Source organism: Lepisosteus platostomus, chromosome 10 (genome assembly GCF_059453375.1).
Source record: "Lepisosteus platostomus isolate fLepPlt1 chromosome 10, fLepPlt1.hap1, whole genome shotgun sequence".
NCBI classification, from domain to species: Eukaryota; Metazoa; Chordata; class Actinopteri; order Semionotiformes; family Lepisosteidae; genus Lepisosteus; species Lepisosteus platostomus.
Genome location: NC_142620.1, coordinates 51591843 through 51609224, shown reverse-complemented (window position 1 = coordinate 51609224; position 17382 = coordinate 51591843). Strand labels below are relative to the sequence as shown.

At 49.7% G+C, this 17382-nt stretch overlaps 1 protein-coding gene across 1 annotated transcript in view; it reads right to left on the bottom strand.

The window, feature by feature from the left end:
• LOC148653960 (MORC family CW-type zinc finger protein 4) overlaps positions 1 to 17382 on the bottom strand; it is a 29516-nt gene that overhangs the window by 11227 nt on the left and 907 nt on the right. The window contains exons 3-8 of the mRNA XM_088597080.1: positions 14851 to 14983; positions 6975 to 7197; positions 6290 to 6432; positions 5281 to 5440; positions 2964 to 3092; positions 564 to 683 (exon numbers count right to left, since the gene is read on the bottom strand). Coding sequence (XP_088453206.1) covers positions 564 to 683; positions 2964 to 3092; positions 5281 to 5440; positions 6290 to 6432; positions 6975 to 7197; positions 14851 to 14983 — 908 coding nt within the window. The remainder of the gene's footprint in view (positions 1 to 563; positions 684 to 2963; positions 3093 to 5280; positions 5441 to 6289; positions 6433 to 6974; positions 7198 to 14850; positions 14984 to 17382) is intronic.

Below are 17382 nucleotides of genomic sequence, written 5' to 3'. Positions count from 1 at the left end.
GTCAGATTTCTTCAGCAATCCTAACTTGAAACAGTAAGACTAAAGATGAACTCTTAAGGTGGCATAGTGGCACAGTGGTGCCTTGCAGAAAGAACTAGGGCCCTGGGCCATAGGTGTGGAGTTTGTATGTTCTCCTTGTGCTCATGTGGGTTTCTTCCCCCAGTCCAAGGACATGCTGGTAGGTTAACTGGCTTCTGGTAATATTGGTCCTAGTGTGTAATGGACTGGTGTCCCATCCAGGGTGTACCCTGCCTTGTGCACTTGGCTTGCCAGTATCGATTCTGGCTCCCCCCCCCCACCGCCCAACACTGTAATGGAAGAAGAGGTTAAAAAATGGATGGATGGATTGATGGATGAATTCTTTACACCAGGGGTTCCCCAAACCTGTACCCAGGAATTCACGAACCCACTGAGCTCCTTACTGACATGAATCCTTAGCTGAACCAACAAACAGGCCGGTAAGAACCTCTGCCGTTTTTTTTTAATCGAGTGCATATTAGTGGGGGTCCCCATGCCCAGGATTTTGGACCCCTGCATTGCACGGAGGGGAAAGAACGGGGTACCTTAATCTGACACCCCACTTTCTCGTAGGACTTGATGAGCCGGTTCTTGTGGTACATCATGATGCCGTAGTGGTCCTTGTTCTTGTAGTTGAACCCGAAGGTGATCTTCACTCTCTTGTTCTGGAGGCACTTGTTAAGGCAAACAGGTCCCAGGTAGAGTACTGGACACTGACAGGCAGGGCTCACTCAAGACAGATACGCCATTGAAACTGTGGCAAGAGGCTGGGTCGCGCTCTCAGACATGGGTACTGTGCATGCTCTAGTACCCCAATATTTCTGACCCCACTATTCTTAAAGCAGGGGTGAGTGCGGTATTACTCTGTTCACGTCCGCCATGTTCCATTCCCCTTATCTCCAATGCACTCTGACAACATGCCTGTCCTGTGCTCACCACGCAGTGCTGTGCAAGAGGACGCTAACCCAGCCTCCAGTACAAGTACGAGTACAAGTCCGAGGTTACAGGTCCATTTCCGAAACTCAGCAAACGGGGAAATCAAGAAAAAGAGGAAAGCAAAGAAGCTCAGAAAAGGGGAACGGCAGGAGAAGAGAAAAAAGCAAAAAAAGCTAAAGAAAAAGGAAAAAAAAACACAAAGCAAGTTAATAATACTAATAATATTACTTACACTTATATAGCGCATTTTCTGGACACTCCACTCAAAGCGCTTTACAGGTAATGGGGATCCCCTCCACCACCACCAGTGTCCAGCCCCACCTGGATGATGTGACGGCAGCCATAGTGCGCCAGAACGCTCCCCACACATCAGCTCTCAGTGGGGAGGAGAGCAGGGTGATGAAGCCAATTCATAGAGGGGGATTATTAGGAGGCCATGATTGGTAAGGGCCAATGGGAAATTTGGCCAGGGCGCCGAGAGAGAGTTCAACCTCTCTCTGCCCCGGTTCTCTTGGGCTTCCGTCTGTCACGACCAGCTTATCAGAACTCGCGGCCCAGTCGCTGTCAGCCTCTCTCCATGCCGGTTATCCCAGTTCTCTCCCCTAGTCCCAGTCGGAGCACACACTCTCCTGCTCCCCGCGACATAATTTGACTCAGGTTTGATTCCCAACAGCTGTGCCAAGAGCTACAGCACACAGTCCCATTCTCACTTCCAGCCCTGCCCCCCGCTGGCATGCAAATCGCCCTGCTTTTACAACACTCAGCCTAGCACTGGAAAAGCAGAAGATGCAAATAAGAGCATTAAAGCAACGCAGCCGGAGAAGGGGAGACCAGGAAGAAGGGAGACAGCTGGAATGGGAAAGAGGGAAGGAGGAGGCCAGGCAGAGTGAGACAGGGGCAGCTGTTTGTGGAGGAAACAGAAACACTGGCGGTTCCAGCTTTTTGCCTGGACTGGCCTTCCCTGTGCTCGGATAAGGCCCTCTTGATCTGTCTCTGGAGGCCTTCTGGGATAAGTCACCTCTCCTCTCCCGTTTCCGAGAGAGCAGGACGCGACTGCGAAGAGCCTTCAGCTTTCCCGTTCTTCGCAAGGCGCTACCGGTAAGGAATTCAGTTTTGGGATTACCTGGAAGCCCTGTTCCTGACAGGAAAACGATGCAAAGAGCTGAGCAGGCCTGCTGAGACACGCAGCTTTCTATTCCGATTGACAAAACTCACCCATGCGACAGCATTCCTTCAACGAAGACTTGGAAAAAAAATGGACAGGGAAACTGCAGATCCTCCTTCCTAATATGGCTTTTATATGTCCTTTGCAAGCACCACAGCAGCTGGCAGGAGAGCTAGAACTGACTGGAGGAGAGGCACGTCTCTCAGTGACATCACCACAAGCCTGCCGAAGCTCAGCCAATCGCCAGAAAGCAGAGAGAGCACCCGGGCAGACCCCAGCCCTATGCTGGCTGCGCAGCTGTCCTGGAGAAATCCTGGTCATAGTCAGCGACTCAAACTACCAGCCTCCATCCCATAATGCCTGAGTCAAAGATGAACAAGAAAGAGTTGTTCCTGTTTGAGCCACTCACTCTCACTCTCAGTCTCAGCTTTAGGCCACTTTGGTCTCTGGGTGAGGTCTCTCTGTCTTGGAGCAGGATATTGTTCTGCTGGTTATAGGGGACAATGGGTACAATGAACGTCTGTGTGAACAGGTCTTTGTGAATATCAGCATGGCCCTGCTGATTCCCTGCCTCACAGGGGCCACCACAGGCCAGAAAGCAGAGATCTAAACCCCATCAAAACCCAACCCCAGCTGCTCTCTGCCAATCGCATAGTGCTGCTGGTGGTACCCTGGTCCCAGACGAGATGTGCCCAGGGCTGAAAAATATTTTGCAACACTTCCAGGATCTACCAAAAAACACACGAGTTAAAGCACAGCAGCTCCATAAGCTTTATCACTGAATGCAGTAACACCCCAATCCCCCCACCCCTCCAAAGAACGCTTGTTCTTGACTTGTGGATACGATAAAGCTGGGCTTGTAGACATCGTTCTCGATGTTGGCCAGGCTCTTGGCGATCAGCTTGGTCTGAACCTTCCTCGAACGCAGGATGATCTGGGTCCGTGGCTTCAGGTAGAGGATACTGCAGTAGGCCTGCAGAGACAGAGAGGGGGCGCTAATGTGCACGTCACGGGGAAAGCCACAAGGAGACACATAGGCTGCATCCACACTGGGCTTGAAGGAATTTCGAGAGAGAACTGAGCTGTCTACAGCAGACCAGAACGAGTTCTTCTGTTTGTTGATCATAATATTGGCTTGCTGTCATTGTTTACTTAATAAAAATTAATGGGAAGCAAAGCCTTGCAATATCGTATTCGTCACTGGCCTGGCTCATCGCCTTCCAAATACATGTTCACACTTGTAGTCCCAGAATGCAGTAGAGCAGTTCTCAGCTCAGTGTTGTCCTGCACACTGAGTAAACTACTTCATCTGCCTTCACAGCCTTCCTCTTGGACACATAATTCATTCTGAGCCAGTTTTCAATGTGCACACCCCCATCTCCCCCATCTTCTGCTCACTACAAGGTAAACCATAAGGAACAATGAACCACCACTGCAGCAGACTCTTCACATGCACTCACCAGATGCACCAGCAATGCCTGCGTCAGTTTTAGCCATATGTACTGTAATTGTATACCCACTGCACCCTGTATCCAAGCATTTCCTTATCTGCAATGCCTCGTGGGCCTTCAATCCATGTCAGAGGGATAGACGTGGGCAGCTACCAGTGTTGTGATCTTAAAGCCAAAAACCATTGCTATTTTGTTCACAGTGCCCAGTGCAGGCGTTAAGCTTATATCTAGGGAACAGTCAAATAATTAGCTGTAATTGTTGCGTCTAATTAACAGCTAATTAAATAATTAATGAGCAGCATTTAGTGATTGTCTTGCTATATATGGTATAGGCCACCTAAGCCAAATACAACATTCTAATCTTGATGTGTTAGAAAACATTTCTTCTAATCCTTCTGTAGTTTGTCAGGCCCTGTTTTTCTGAATCTTAGACTTAAAGGAATGCTTTCCTCATTGACGAAGGCTTGCAGTTCCCTGCAACCCCCACCCTGCAACACAGACTTGTGCATCTGCAAACAGGCCGATGAAGAAACATCAAACGTTATTTAGGGAGTAACTGTCTGTCTCAAGGGCACAGCACTGTAGCCACTCAACAAACCACGAACGCTTCAGAGCACGGAGAAAGATCACAGACAAAAACAGGGACTGGGAAAGATCAGGGATGTTGAAGGCAGTGGCCGTCTTCCAAGAACATATCAGTTGTTGGCTGGAAAAAGTGAAAACCTCCCATATCACAACGACTTTCTGTAAGATGCACGAAGACGTCCCGCAGGATCTAAGAAGATAACAGTGTTTCTAGATTCCTGCAAGCAGTCCTTTACTTCCTTCCCCAAGAAAGGCATCATGCCTGTCAGAGAACCTCGATGGGATTTCCTGTGTTTCCATCTGTGTGTGTACGGCATGTATTACTATTGATGAGGGACAAATTTCCCAGCAGACTCCTAATACACATCACTCTGGTTTTTAAAACAAAGGGGCAAGTTGTTTAAACACAAAAGTCACTAAATATTTGTTTTGTATCTGCCACTATCCCCAAATAGCAGTTTGGGATACTAATTAAAATCGCATGATAGGCAGCAGGTAGTTCCCATACAATTGTTGCCACATGTTTGTATGTGGACATTACAGACCGTGTATGCATGATCAGGACTCTGAAGGACTCACTCACCTATCTCCACAGCACTGTTATGCTTCTAACAAGGACTTGATTCATAAAGAGATAAGTGGCCTCTTAATATCTGCCACCTATCCTATCCTGATGGTCACTACAGGCCGGGGAAGTGACTGGAGTCCCTGGTATTGGCAGGGGCCATTCTGGTGAGTGAGAACGAGCAACTCTAAACGATGCCTTTGCACTCACTCACGCTAACACGTCGAGAGAGAGAGAGAGCGAGTGTCCAGTCGCACGCTGTCTGCACCACAGAGCAAAACACCTCCTCACTATCGGGAGAGCAGCCAGTGTTAAATGGTGAGAAGCCTGAAGGGTGGGAATGCTGTAGCAGCTGTCCTTCTGGTAGCTGGGACTGGTAGGTATAGGAGGAACCCAGTTTGTGCTGGATGTTCTTCACAATGTGAGCAGCCCTTGTTGCTTCGCCAGCTTTGTACCTCCCTTCCTCCCTTCTGCCACCTTCCTCCATTTCTCATCTGCCCCCATTTCTGCAATTTGCCCCCCCCATCCCCCAACTCACCCACCCCAACCTCCTCACTGACCCTCAGGGAGTAGTCCATTTCGGGCACGGATTGATCAGTCCTCTCTGGTCCTGGAAATCTCTTCTTCCCTCCTGTCCTCATCTCCTCCGGACGGATATCGGGCATCCGGATATCGTACTTATCCGTCTCGAAGTCGAGCTCTGGCTTCCCATCCTTGTTCCTGGAAGAGAGATTTCGGGAAGATGGGAGACGGGCTCTGAGCAGCTGATGTGCGGTCTGAGTGTGAGTAATAACAGACTGCACAGGCTGCACTGGAAGGCCAACACTGCTGGCCCGGAGCTGTGTGCTGTCAGCAGATCAAGCCAGATACCTTGCGGCACCGCCTTCCTTTAACTGGCAGCCGCCCAGTAAGTTTCTGTTGGAGGGCTTTCAGGAAATCATTTGGAAGGCCACTGACAGCCTTGTTGGACCCAGGCAGGGGTCAAAGTGCAGAACACAGAGAGTAACAGAAACCTCTGTGCTGCCTAAGTGCACAGCCCCTGCCCTTGAACCTGCTGACCCGCAGATTATTTACGTCACCGAGGAACAGCGCATCCAGATCGCAAAGCAGGAAGTAGCCAGAAAAAATCCGCAGCCCAAAACAGGAAAGACCTGAACCTGAATTGCATAAATACTGGTGCAAACTGCCCTGCACGCAATATAATCCTTTGCAACTTAATGGCTCAAGAACACTGGATATGCAGGCTGGATTCTTTTCTACACTTTTCAAGGCATACATTTCAAGACTACATGGGGCATTTTAGCAAAACCAGCTCTGCTTTTCAAATGGTTGAGAGATATAATGTTACTATAATATTTTCACTCTTTATACATTTTCTTCTTCAGTGCACTCAAACGGTTCTATGCAGCAACCCTGTCTTCTGGCAGTGTTTGGCAAAGCTGTCCCTCAAGAGACATGTGCGGTACACTGCAATTCCAACTGGGCTATTTTTATTATCTATTATACGAGCTTGCGAGTGTGACCACATATGGGGAGGTGCCAGGCTGACCGCTAGCATGGCATGCCCACCTGCGGATGTTCCAGATGATGATCTTGGTGCCCTTCTTGCTGGGAATGGTGTCAAACTGCTCCAGCAGCTCCTCCTGGGTGCTGAACAGGGAGTGGGTGAGGATGGCGTTCAGACTGGCGGCCGAGTCCTCCGTCACAATCAGGTTCTGTGAGAAACCGGGTCAAGGAGAACACTGGGACACTGCGGCGGGGGAGTCTGCTCTGTGCACCAGCATCCTTTGCCCAGAGACTGGATTCGGGGTTCTGACCCAGAAACGCCTTACAATGTGCATGAGTGAGCTGAGAGAGAGACCAACTGGAGTGCACAAGGGACCGATACTCTCCCCTCTCCTGTCCACTCCAGTTCGCACATGTAGCAAAAGGGACCCAGGCTGAGCAGTAGACATTTCATACTGACTCTCCTGTACCGGGAAAAGCCATTTTCTAACGTACTGAGTGTTGAATATGACCGCTAACCTGTATTCATCTGTAACCACTTCTAGGTCTTTCTAACTCTTGCTGGGTCCCCCAAGCATCAGGAACTCCCCAGTCCCAGGCAGCTACTCGAACTACCAGCCTTCCCTGTCTACACCTCTCAGCAGCCCCTGGCACCTCGTGGTCTTCCCTGTCTCCGCTGTCTCGTACAGCCAGATCCCTCACTCTCGCCCTCATCTTCAGGCGGCCAGGCCTCTCATCCTTGGGGCAGGATATTGTTCTGCTGGTTAAAGGGGACGATGGGCACGATGACGGCCTGCGCCCGGATCTTCTCCAGGTAGGTCTGGGACAGCAAGCCCACGCTCAGACATCCCCCGTTCTTCGTGAAGATCAGCGCGTCCTTGCCCAGCCGCATGGAGCCCGACTTGAACCCGTTGCCATAAACCCCAATGGGCTGGTGGCTCTTGCTGGAGCTCTTGTCCGTGAAGCCGAAACTGCAGAGGTGGAGAGAGAGCAAGATGCAGAAGTAAAACAATGCAGGAGCCCACCCATGACACAACCTCTGACAAAGACAACAGTCTTTATAGTATAGAACACCGTGCATGACATCATCTCAAGGCCCGTTGCAGAGAAACATGAAGAAAGCACAGACAACCGAGATGCATGGATACAGCTGAAGGAATTGCACCTGAAAATCCTAACCTCCCAGAGCTGAAATGGACACAGATCAAGGTGTGCCACCAGCAATGAGTCAGTTCAACAAAAAACGTTTTAGTTTTAACATGAAAATACCCAAGCATGATCAGAATAATAGATATATTTGAGACCGAAAACAAGTGCCCAGCTGATTAAGTAAATTAAAAAGTATCTGTACAGAATTACAGTATGTAGTATATACTCATTCACTATCATAATGCTGTACATCCGCACACAGGGACAATTCAGAGACACTTATTATTAATGCAGCCCGCATTTCTATGAGAAATAACACAAACTTTACACAGAAGGACTTCTAGTCTGGAGTGCAACTCAAAACCTGCGAAACACAACTGCAATGCCAAAATGTCACTGTATACATTTATCAAAATGTATTTATATATGTGTATATAAGTATATCTTTGGGACACACTATAATATAATCCGCCATTATATTGGTTCAGACAATGACAAGATTCTTATCCAACCAACAGCACTGAACCATGTTCCCTGCTTACTTAGCAGATTCTCTGTGCTGTGTTAATGAATGGAATTAAAACCTCTCAGTAAAGAGAGATTCATTGTCTGGCTTTACAGTGTGAAAAGTGTGATGACACCTTCTAATCTAAACTAATCTCTTACATTCCTGTTACATCACTAATGTCCCATCACAGGACAAAATCTAAAAAAAACTATGCAACATTTGCAATGACTTCACTTGCAACCCCCAGCAATGAAGACACCTAGAGCAATTTTCAGAACATCAGAGAAAACATAACACTTTACTAAAATCACAGGAATCAATAGAAGAGAAGCTGAATTGCCTTAACACACAACATAGAGCATTACCAAGCCTCTTCCGAGACATGCAAGTTTTTGCACACAAGAATGGGCCCTTGAGGAACACCTCCATATGGGAATAGGCCATGGGGAACACCTGCACACAGGAATTGGCACATAAGGAACACCTGCATGTGAAAATAGGCCCATGAGGAACACCTCCACACAAGAATGGGCCCATGAGGAACACCTCCACACGAAAATCGGACCATGAGGAACAGCAACACGTGAGAATGGGCCCGTGAGGAACACCTGCATACATGAATGGGCTCATGACAAACACCTCTGCACAAGAGTGGGCCCACGAGGAACACCTACACCTGACCAACCAGAAAAACCCCGGACTGTTACCAAGTATTCAAATCTCGTATAACACCTAATACAAGAGAGATAAACCTATATAAATAAATCCAAATGCAATAAAGTGAAGGGGACCCTATGCCTATTCTAAAAAAATCCACTAACCAGAAAAGACTGTTTTTGACCTCGGGATTCTCTATACAGGAAATCAGAGTTTCCTAAAAACTCAGAGCAGCCAGCTCTCTTAAAAAGGTTCAGATACTTAACTTGAATCTGGCCTTAAAGGCTGACTGGAACAAGGTACTCCCTCTTGGCATTGTCCTTCGCGTCCTCTTATGCCATCTTTCCTATTTTTCTCTCTTCTTTCGCTCCCATTCTTTTTTATCCTGTTTTCCCGGACTGTTGATGACTCTTCATAATTTACCAAGAACTTAACTGAGGTAAACCAGACAAGTTCTTCGATCACTGTGTCTCTAACCCCCTACACCTCAGCAAACGTCTCAGTTTCTTTCTAGCTTTGAAGCTCCTCAGTACTGCAAAACTTGACATTACCATTGTCTCCAGATTCTTAGGAGACCTCAATAGTTGAAAAACCATTGATAGTCACCTTCAAAACAAACTAAATACTGAGATTCATGGTGCAATTAGTTTAATTTATTTCCAAAAAACGCAGATCTGATGGATACAAACATACTCTAACACCAGCTCTTCCACCTGAAGTGTTAAACACCTCATTTATTGTCGTTGCTACACATGACAGAATCTGATTTACTGAACAATCACTGTGGAATGTGGACGACAGAACACAGAACTGTAAGGGAAACAGTTACACACACAGGCACATACACACTCTCTTGTGCGTGCTCTCCCAGGCACTGATACACTCACACCCCACCACAAACTCACACCTCGCGTACACAAAAATAGCAACAACTGATCCTCTGTCACACACCTTGAACTTCCTCGGCCTGGATCAGATAAGCGTGGCACCCAAGGATATGAGAAACTGTCACATGCTGAAATATCTACACATCAGATCACAGGGCTTTTTTTACTGTTGTTGTTTTTTTTTTTGGTGACGAATGTCATCTGTTTACCACGTCTGTGAGAGAGTGACACACAGCCAGAGAACCACACTCTAAGAAGAAGCAGCACCCTTAGGGAGAACCCAAACTCCTTATTAGCAGTAGTCTCCAAGCCTGCAGGACAGCACCCCCTGCTCATCCATCTCCGACGTGGGGCGCACAGCCCAGAAACCCCCCGCCTGTGAAGAGGCTGTGCAAATGCTCTGCACCGCGCTGAGCATTAAACAGAGCAGGAACAAACACGGCCGTCACAGGACTGGCTGTGTGAGTCACACAGGACCAATGCAAAGAGCTGGTATCCATACCACCAGCGGTGCAGACTGTAGACCCACGTCTGTTCTCCGTCTGGGGCACACAGGAACTCCAACTCTACCGGTCATTGCTGGGTGTCTGTCTCTGCACTTTGCTGTTTCTCTCTGCAGTCGAGTACTATTAATAGCATCCTGGCTGCAGCTCAGCTCTGACTCACCCTTCCTCTATCAAACATTCCTTTATTTTCTGAAGACCTTACAGTCTCATCGGTCAGGCGGCTTCGCAGAGAGGATGTACAAAAAAAAAACCCAGAAAAACTGCCCATCCGTCTCTCTATCTGCATGTCTAACCACATATCCAAGTATATGCCCCTAGAAGTGTTGATCAATGCTTAAGAGGGTCTGCAAGTGGTCTAATCATACGGCCTCTGACCCCGAAGAGACTCATCTGACACGAGACCTCTGTTGCGAGAAGAGTGCTGGGAGTCTTTAACGAGCTGACCAGTCGTGGTGTGGGAGCCCAGACCCTGGCTCTGTCGAGGAAGCAGCTGGAGGGGATCCTGGGGTCAATTTCCTACTAGAAATCAAAGCACACAAACAGCCTCCCCGTCTGTAACCTCCCTTATGTATCTTATATGGCCAGCAGCCATATCACCCTGCAACTCACCACTGGCAGCCCACTGAAGCTCAGCAGGTGTGAGCCTGGCCAGTACCTGGATGGGAGACTCCTGGGAAAGCTCAGGTTGCTGCTGGAAGAGGTGTTAGTGGGGCCAGCAGGGGGCGCTCACCACCATGTGGGTCCTAATGCCCCAGTGTAGTGACAGGGACACTATACTGTAAACAGGCGCCGTCCTTCGGATGAGACGTAAAACCGAGGTCCTGACTCTCTGTGGTCATTAAAAATCCCAGGGTGTTTCTCGAAAAGAGTAGGGGTGTAACCCCGGCATCCTGGCCAAATTTCCCATTGGCCCTTACCAATCATGGCCTCCTAATAATCCCCCTCTATGAATTGGCTACATTACTCTGCTCTCCTCCCCACTGACAGCTGGTGTGTGGTGAGCGTTCTGGCGCACTATGGCTGCCGTCGCATCATCCAGGTGGAGCTGCACACTGGTGGTGGTGGAGGAGAGTCCCCATTACCTGTAAAGCGCTTTGAGTGGAGTGTCCAGAAAAGCGCTATATAAGTGTAAGCAATTATTATTATTATTATTATTATTATTATTATTATTATTATTATTATTATATGGGAGGGTGTTAACGGAGGTCTAATCTTCTAGAGAATGAAAGTAAAAGAGCCTAACCCTACAGCGGTCTTCCTGTCCAGCTGACGGATCTTACTGGAGTGTAGCGGTGCAGCCGGGTTCTGCGAGTCTTGGGCCGCTAAGGGAGAGGTGTGCTGCAGACCACATGGGCTCTGGCTGGCAGGGTAACAGTGGAAGAACACAAGACGGGTCACAAACGAGAGCAGGCGAGTCGGCCCACCTGGTCCTTTTGGCTGCTAGTAGCTAACCAATCCAAGGGGCTCGTCCAGCTGTCTCTGGACAGAAGCCTGGGTGCTGTGCTCCAGACTCTCACAGCCAGGTGCACCCGACTGGAGGAATCTGGTTCCCCTGTGCTGGAATCCAGCCCGGCTCTCACGGTGACGAAACTCTGCTCACAGACCTGCTGTGCCCTCAGTCACCGGCTCTCTCTCTCTCCGTCTCCCGTTTGCTCGCTGTCTTGCGATCTCTGTCCCTCTCCCCCGTGGAGCCCCTTGGGCCTCCCTGCTGTCACGCAGCACACAACACACCCAGCCCTCAGCCCATTCCTGTGGCTGTTTCTGCGAAGCCACAGGTAGCACCTGACTTCAGCCCACAAGCATTTCAAACACGCGGCGCTCCAACGGCGTTGGAAGAAGGGGAGAAACCCAGCCAAGGGGGGGGGGCGACTGAAAGGAAACCCAGGGTAGCATTTGCCTCCAGTCTCTGCAGAAACACAGGTTTTATGAGCTTGCCGGACAGCATTCCTGTCTCAGCGGGGTCTTGGCTCAGCCGGGGACGATGTTTTTGCCAAGCTCTGCCGCCCAACAGGTGGCAAATGTGAAAAGGGAGGCAGGCCCTGCAGCACACTGGCAGGGCAAACTGGTCTGTGGCCGCGGCGCTGTTTTCACAAGGCCGGCGTGTCTAGATCTGGACCAAGGGGCTGTTATGCTGGGCAGGGAGGACTGAGCCCGAGGCAGAGGACAAACGTGGATTCAACGGAACGCATCGCATTCCACAGTTCCCAAACTTAAGACTCCGAGAAGAAAGAAAAACCTTCACATTCTACTGTTTCTACTGCTTTCTACTGTTTCTACTACTAAAATTTCTACTGTTTGTTTGTATTCTACTCTTTGTTTGTATTCTACTCTTTGTTTGTATATTGTCTTGATGCACTGTCTGCACTTTGTGTTTTTACACTTCTTTTAACAATCGAGAGACTTTCTGTAAGTCAGAATTCCATGGTACCAGTACGTGTACCGGTTACATATGGCAATAAAGTTCAAGTTCAGTGGAACTTTTTTTTATACCTCATCTGATAGAATCCACCCCCCCCCCCCCCGCCCCCTACACACCCCAACTCTGGCCGCCTTAGCGGCTGCTTGCCCTCAAAATACAGCACAATCTTGAAAGCTGTTCCCTGCAAGGTCTCACTGGTCAAGCGCCGCCAAGGACTTCCAGGGGAAAACAGCTAACCAAGGCTGCAGACCTTGACGTTATAGATGGAAAACGCCAAATTAGGAGTCTATTTAGATGCTCAGTGTTGTGAAAAAGCAAGATCTCGTTAAAATAATTCCCATAGTTCACTGTGCTTAGTCTTAAAAGAAGAAGTAGTACATGAAAATTTAGAAATCTAACAGGGGTGACTGGTTAGATAGACAGAAGGATAGATAAGCAGTTTGCTAATAGAAAGCCATTTTTGTCTTGAAGACAATGTCCTTGACAAATTAATAAAACAACTTAAAAATATAAACCAAAGCGCCATGCAGCTGTGTAAGACACAGCCGGGACAGTTGGGTTGCATTTTCTGTCGAAGTGGTGCTGGTCAGAGGGCTGTTTCCTCTTCTCAGTGTTGACGGGTTGGCTGGGCCACAGAGCGCTGAGAGGAAGTGTGTGCGTGTGTGAAAGAGACCCCCCCCCCATGCATGTTCCTCAGCTCGTACAGCTGGAGAGCGTGTGGCTGTTCCTGCGTCAGAGGCGAGTGTTGTCGAGAGAGAGAGAGACGTGCACAAAAAAAAGTGCAGAGCTCAAAACACAGCTTCTCGCGCACGCCGAGTGCATCTCTCGGGCTATAAAAAGGTTTCCAGCTTTTATGTTGCTTGAAGGCGGACCGAGACAAGCCCTGCTGCTGGTACGGCTCTTAATCATCATAAAGAAAGCCTGGCGTTCGCAGAGAAGGGTCAGGACTTGACATGTGCTCAGCGTGTGTAAGGCTGTGGGAGTGCGTCACTGTGTGCACAAACACGGAGCACTACCTGACCGGGGCTGTACAAGAACGAAGGCAAAATCACAACAAGCCCCTCGTGCATTTAATTAAACTAGTGGGCAAAATCGTACAAATCAAATTAAATCGCAAACACGAATGTGTAATGAATTCAGAATACTCATCCTATCCTATCATCCTATCTCCACCTTAAAGGGAATACCAAAGAGTTTCCTAGAAAGCAGTAGAGAGAGAAAGCTGACTGTGCATGTGAGCTTTCAGATACACTGTAGTGTTGTTTTTCTAAAGGCCCTGTGAGGGGCCTTATCACCCTGTTTTTAGTTACCGTCAACAACCTTTTAGTTTGAAAGCCCAAGGGCGATGTGGGCATCAGAGTTCATCTTTGATGGATCTCCACATAACTTAAAATACTCATAACCACACAGTATAAAAAACTCCTTGTTTCACAGAGTCACACAAACACCCCTTGATGTGTTACGAGGGAGACTAAACAGACTAGACCGGCCTGGCAGCTTGAGGCTACATGGTGTTGTTTTCATGGGCAATACAAACCGTCTGTGGACTCTGCACGATGATCGAGATGAGATTATAGATCACACACCACAGTCCGCTGTGTCTGTCCTGAATGGCTGCCAGTTTCCTATTCCCAAATGCCATGCGGGGATCCCACTAACATCCCAGGTCGGAGATTCATCAAGCACATGATTAAACAGCCCTGCTGCTTCACAACACTATCAAGAGACTCACGTGTCCAGGACTCATAGTCACACCTGGGGAAATATCCAACTGTACATAGTGCAGGAATTTTACATATGTAAAACCATGGCCAGCCAGTGGTGTCCCAGGGGATCAGAGTCAGGAATCAGGGGAGACAGGGACTGGAGGAGACACCTGACCTGTGCTGATGCACAGTGTTGAAGGTCACAACATCGGAAGGCCAGGGTCTATCCCAAGCCCTGTTCCTGCACGCTCACGCACAGTTCTTCCTGCGTGCGTGGACACTCGTGGGGTTTTATGGTTGAAATGCACACTCAGTACACACACAGAAAACCTCCACCTACCAGTCAAACCCATCTGTGCCTGACAGAGCACACTGCTCTGGCCCTGGACGGGCCACAACACCTGCTGTTCCAGCTCTGAGTTACACAGCTGAACCTTGAACCGGCTTCATCGGGACCTTAGTTCAAAATGTTTGACTGTTTTCAGTCAAACAAAACTGTTTCTAACGATTGCATTTCATTCATAATTAATGTGCTTTTGAGAGAAAAAACAAACTTGCAGATATTCCAATCAAGTTACTTGTTAGGTCAATTAAGACTTCAATTAAGCAATTAAGCTGGGACGGAAAGCAGGAGCTGTGTGTTCCTCCGGGACCAGGATTGCGAGCCCCTGTGCCTACAGTGGGAAAAGTCTTCTGTCCCGGATCTGGAGCCCAGTGGCACACGGGCGATTCGTGCGCGGCAGGACATGGAGGCGCCACAGGCGGAAGTTGGGGTGCCATAGATCAGCTCACCTCAGCATCTTGTGCAGCTTGCTGGGCGTCATGCCGCTGCCGTTGTCCGTGAAGGTGAGGCACAGCTCGTCCTTCACGTTGGCCACGTCGATCCAGATCTGCTTGGCCGTGACGCCCGGGTCACAGGCATTGTCTGCCAGGAGAGAGGGAGACTGTTGGGAGAGAGAGGGCGAGCCGGCAGCACCTGCAGTCCCATCTCACGGTCAATAACATGCCACCCTCCTCAGAGCCCCTCAGCATCATCCCACACTGCACTGCTTCACTCTGAACTCCTCAGCATCATCCCACACTGCACCGCCCCTCCTCAGAGCCCTTCAGCATCATCCCACACTGCACCGCCCCTCCTCAGAGCCCCTCAGCATCATCCCACACTGCACTGCCTCTCCTCAGAGCCCCTCAGCATCATCCCACACTGCACTGCCTCTCCTCAGAGCCCCTCAGCATCATCCCACACTGCACTGCCTCTCCTCAGAGCCCCTCAGCATCATCCCACACTGCACTGCCTCTCCTCAGAGCCCCTCAGCATTATCCCACACTGCACTGCCTCTCCTCAGAGCCCCTCAGCATTATCCCACTGCACCGCCTCTCCTCAGAGCCCCTCAGCATCATCCCACACTGCACTGCTTCACTCTGAGCTCCTCAGCATCATCCCACACTGCACTACTTCACTCTGAGCTCCTCAGCATTATCCCACACTGCACTACCTCTCCTCAGAGCCCCTCAGCACCATCCCACACTGCACCGCCCCTCCTCAGAGCCCCTCAGCATCATCCCACACTGCACTGCTTCACTCTGAGCTCCTCAGCATCATCCCACACTGCACTGCCTCTCCTCAGAGCCCCTCAGCATCATCCCACACTGCACTGCTTCACTCTGAGCTCCTCAGCATCATCCCACACTGCACTACCTCTCCTCAGAGCCCCTCAGCATCATCCCACACTGCACCGCCTCTCCTCCGAGCCCCTCAGCATCATCCCACACTGCACTGCCTCTCCTCAGAGCCCCTCAGCATCATCCCACACTGCACTGCCTCTCCTCAGAGCCCCTCAGCATCATCCCACACTGCACTGCCTCTCCTCAGAGCCCCTCAGCATTATCCCACACTGCACTGCTTCACTCTGAGCTCCCCAATAGACACACATTCCTGTTCCGAGGCATTAAGCAAACACAAAGTGGAAGGTCTGCTTTGTCTTGATTTGTTTCGTTCCAGTGTTGTCACGCTGCTCCGGGCTGTCGTGCAGGGGTGTGCGGAGCTCACACACATTCTTCCGCACACGATCACGTGCCGCAAACACAACGTCTCCCAACCTCTCCCCATCCCGCGATTCCGCTCTGCTCCGGAGTAATGACAGGAATCTCGGGCAGACAATGACTATGTACACACAGAAGCGAAGGCATGCATAAGAAAATACATGCCGTGCCGATACACACGTGTAATCAAACCCCAAAACGATGCTAACGTTTTGTTACAGTAATGCTACATTCGGCTGCCTATCAGCTGGGTATCAACCGTACCTACAGCGTGTATTGACTGTGTTCTAACAACGTGTGAATAACTGAGGGGTGAGAGAAGCTTGTTGTCACTGTAAAGAAAAACCCGCCCTGTTCTCTGCTCATTTTCACGTGGCCTTTAGCTGGCCGGTGAACGATGAGCAATACCCTCGTCACCGTCACGCAAAACCTTCGCGCACAGGGGCGGCGAGCGGCCGTCCGCAGCGCTGACAGAAAGGCGGCGAGAGAGAGGGAGGCCGGCGCCTTGCCATTTTTTTAAAACAAATTCTCAGCGAAAGGGGAAGTTAGATGCATCCGGTGAGCTTCAGACTACTGCGCAATAAAAGGAAGAAAAATAAAATATCGGAGATCTCGAATGTACCTCGGAGGAACAGAAAACCCCCGCAGCTCTCGGCTCTGTTATGATGACCTAGTATAGTGCGATTGGACCGACGCCGACTGCACAGTTGTTCGGGTGTTAAAACGCACCGTGTCCGAGCCGCAGCTCCAGAAATGAAACTCGCGCAGCTGGACCGCGGCTCGGCCCCGCAGCCCCGCGCGCTTCGAGTCGGCTGGGGCGCGCGCGGAGGGCCGCTCGCGTGGCCACAGCTCGCCCCCACCCGGCTCTCGAGCGCCAATGACGGCGCGCGGAGTGGAGCAGGCCGACCGCTGATTCGCCCGCTGAATGCGGAACTCGGCAAAGGTGTTGATCAGGAAACCAAGCGCTGAGCAGCACAGGAGCCAAAAAAAAAAAAAAACACGTCACGTTAATGATAACGTGTTCCGAGTTTTTAAATACTATTTTTACTCGTGCAAAAATGAAGGAAATGTTACAAGGGGCATAGATCACCAATCCAGTCGCATCAACACCTCCCAGATCTTCACATTTGCGGAGAAACAGTCATGTAAAACTGAAGCAGACCGTTCTTTAAATGCATTCTGCATTCTCTGTCCTCGTCTATCACAGAGGTGGTAACAACCCCACCCCCTTCTCAATAAGTCTTATTTTTGTTCATCTTTTCAGGCGAGGTTTTGTAAATG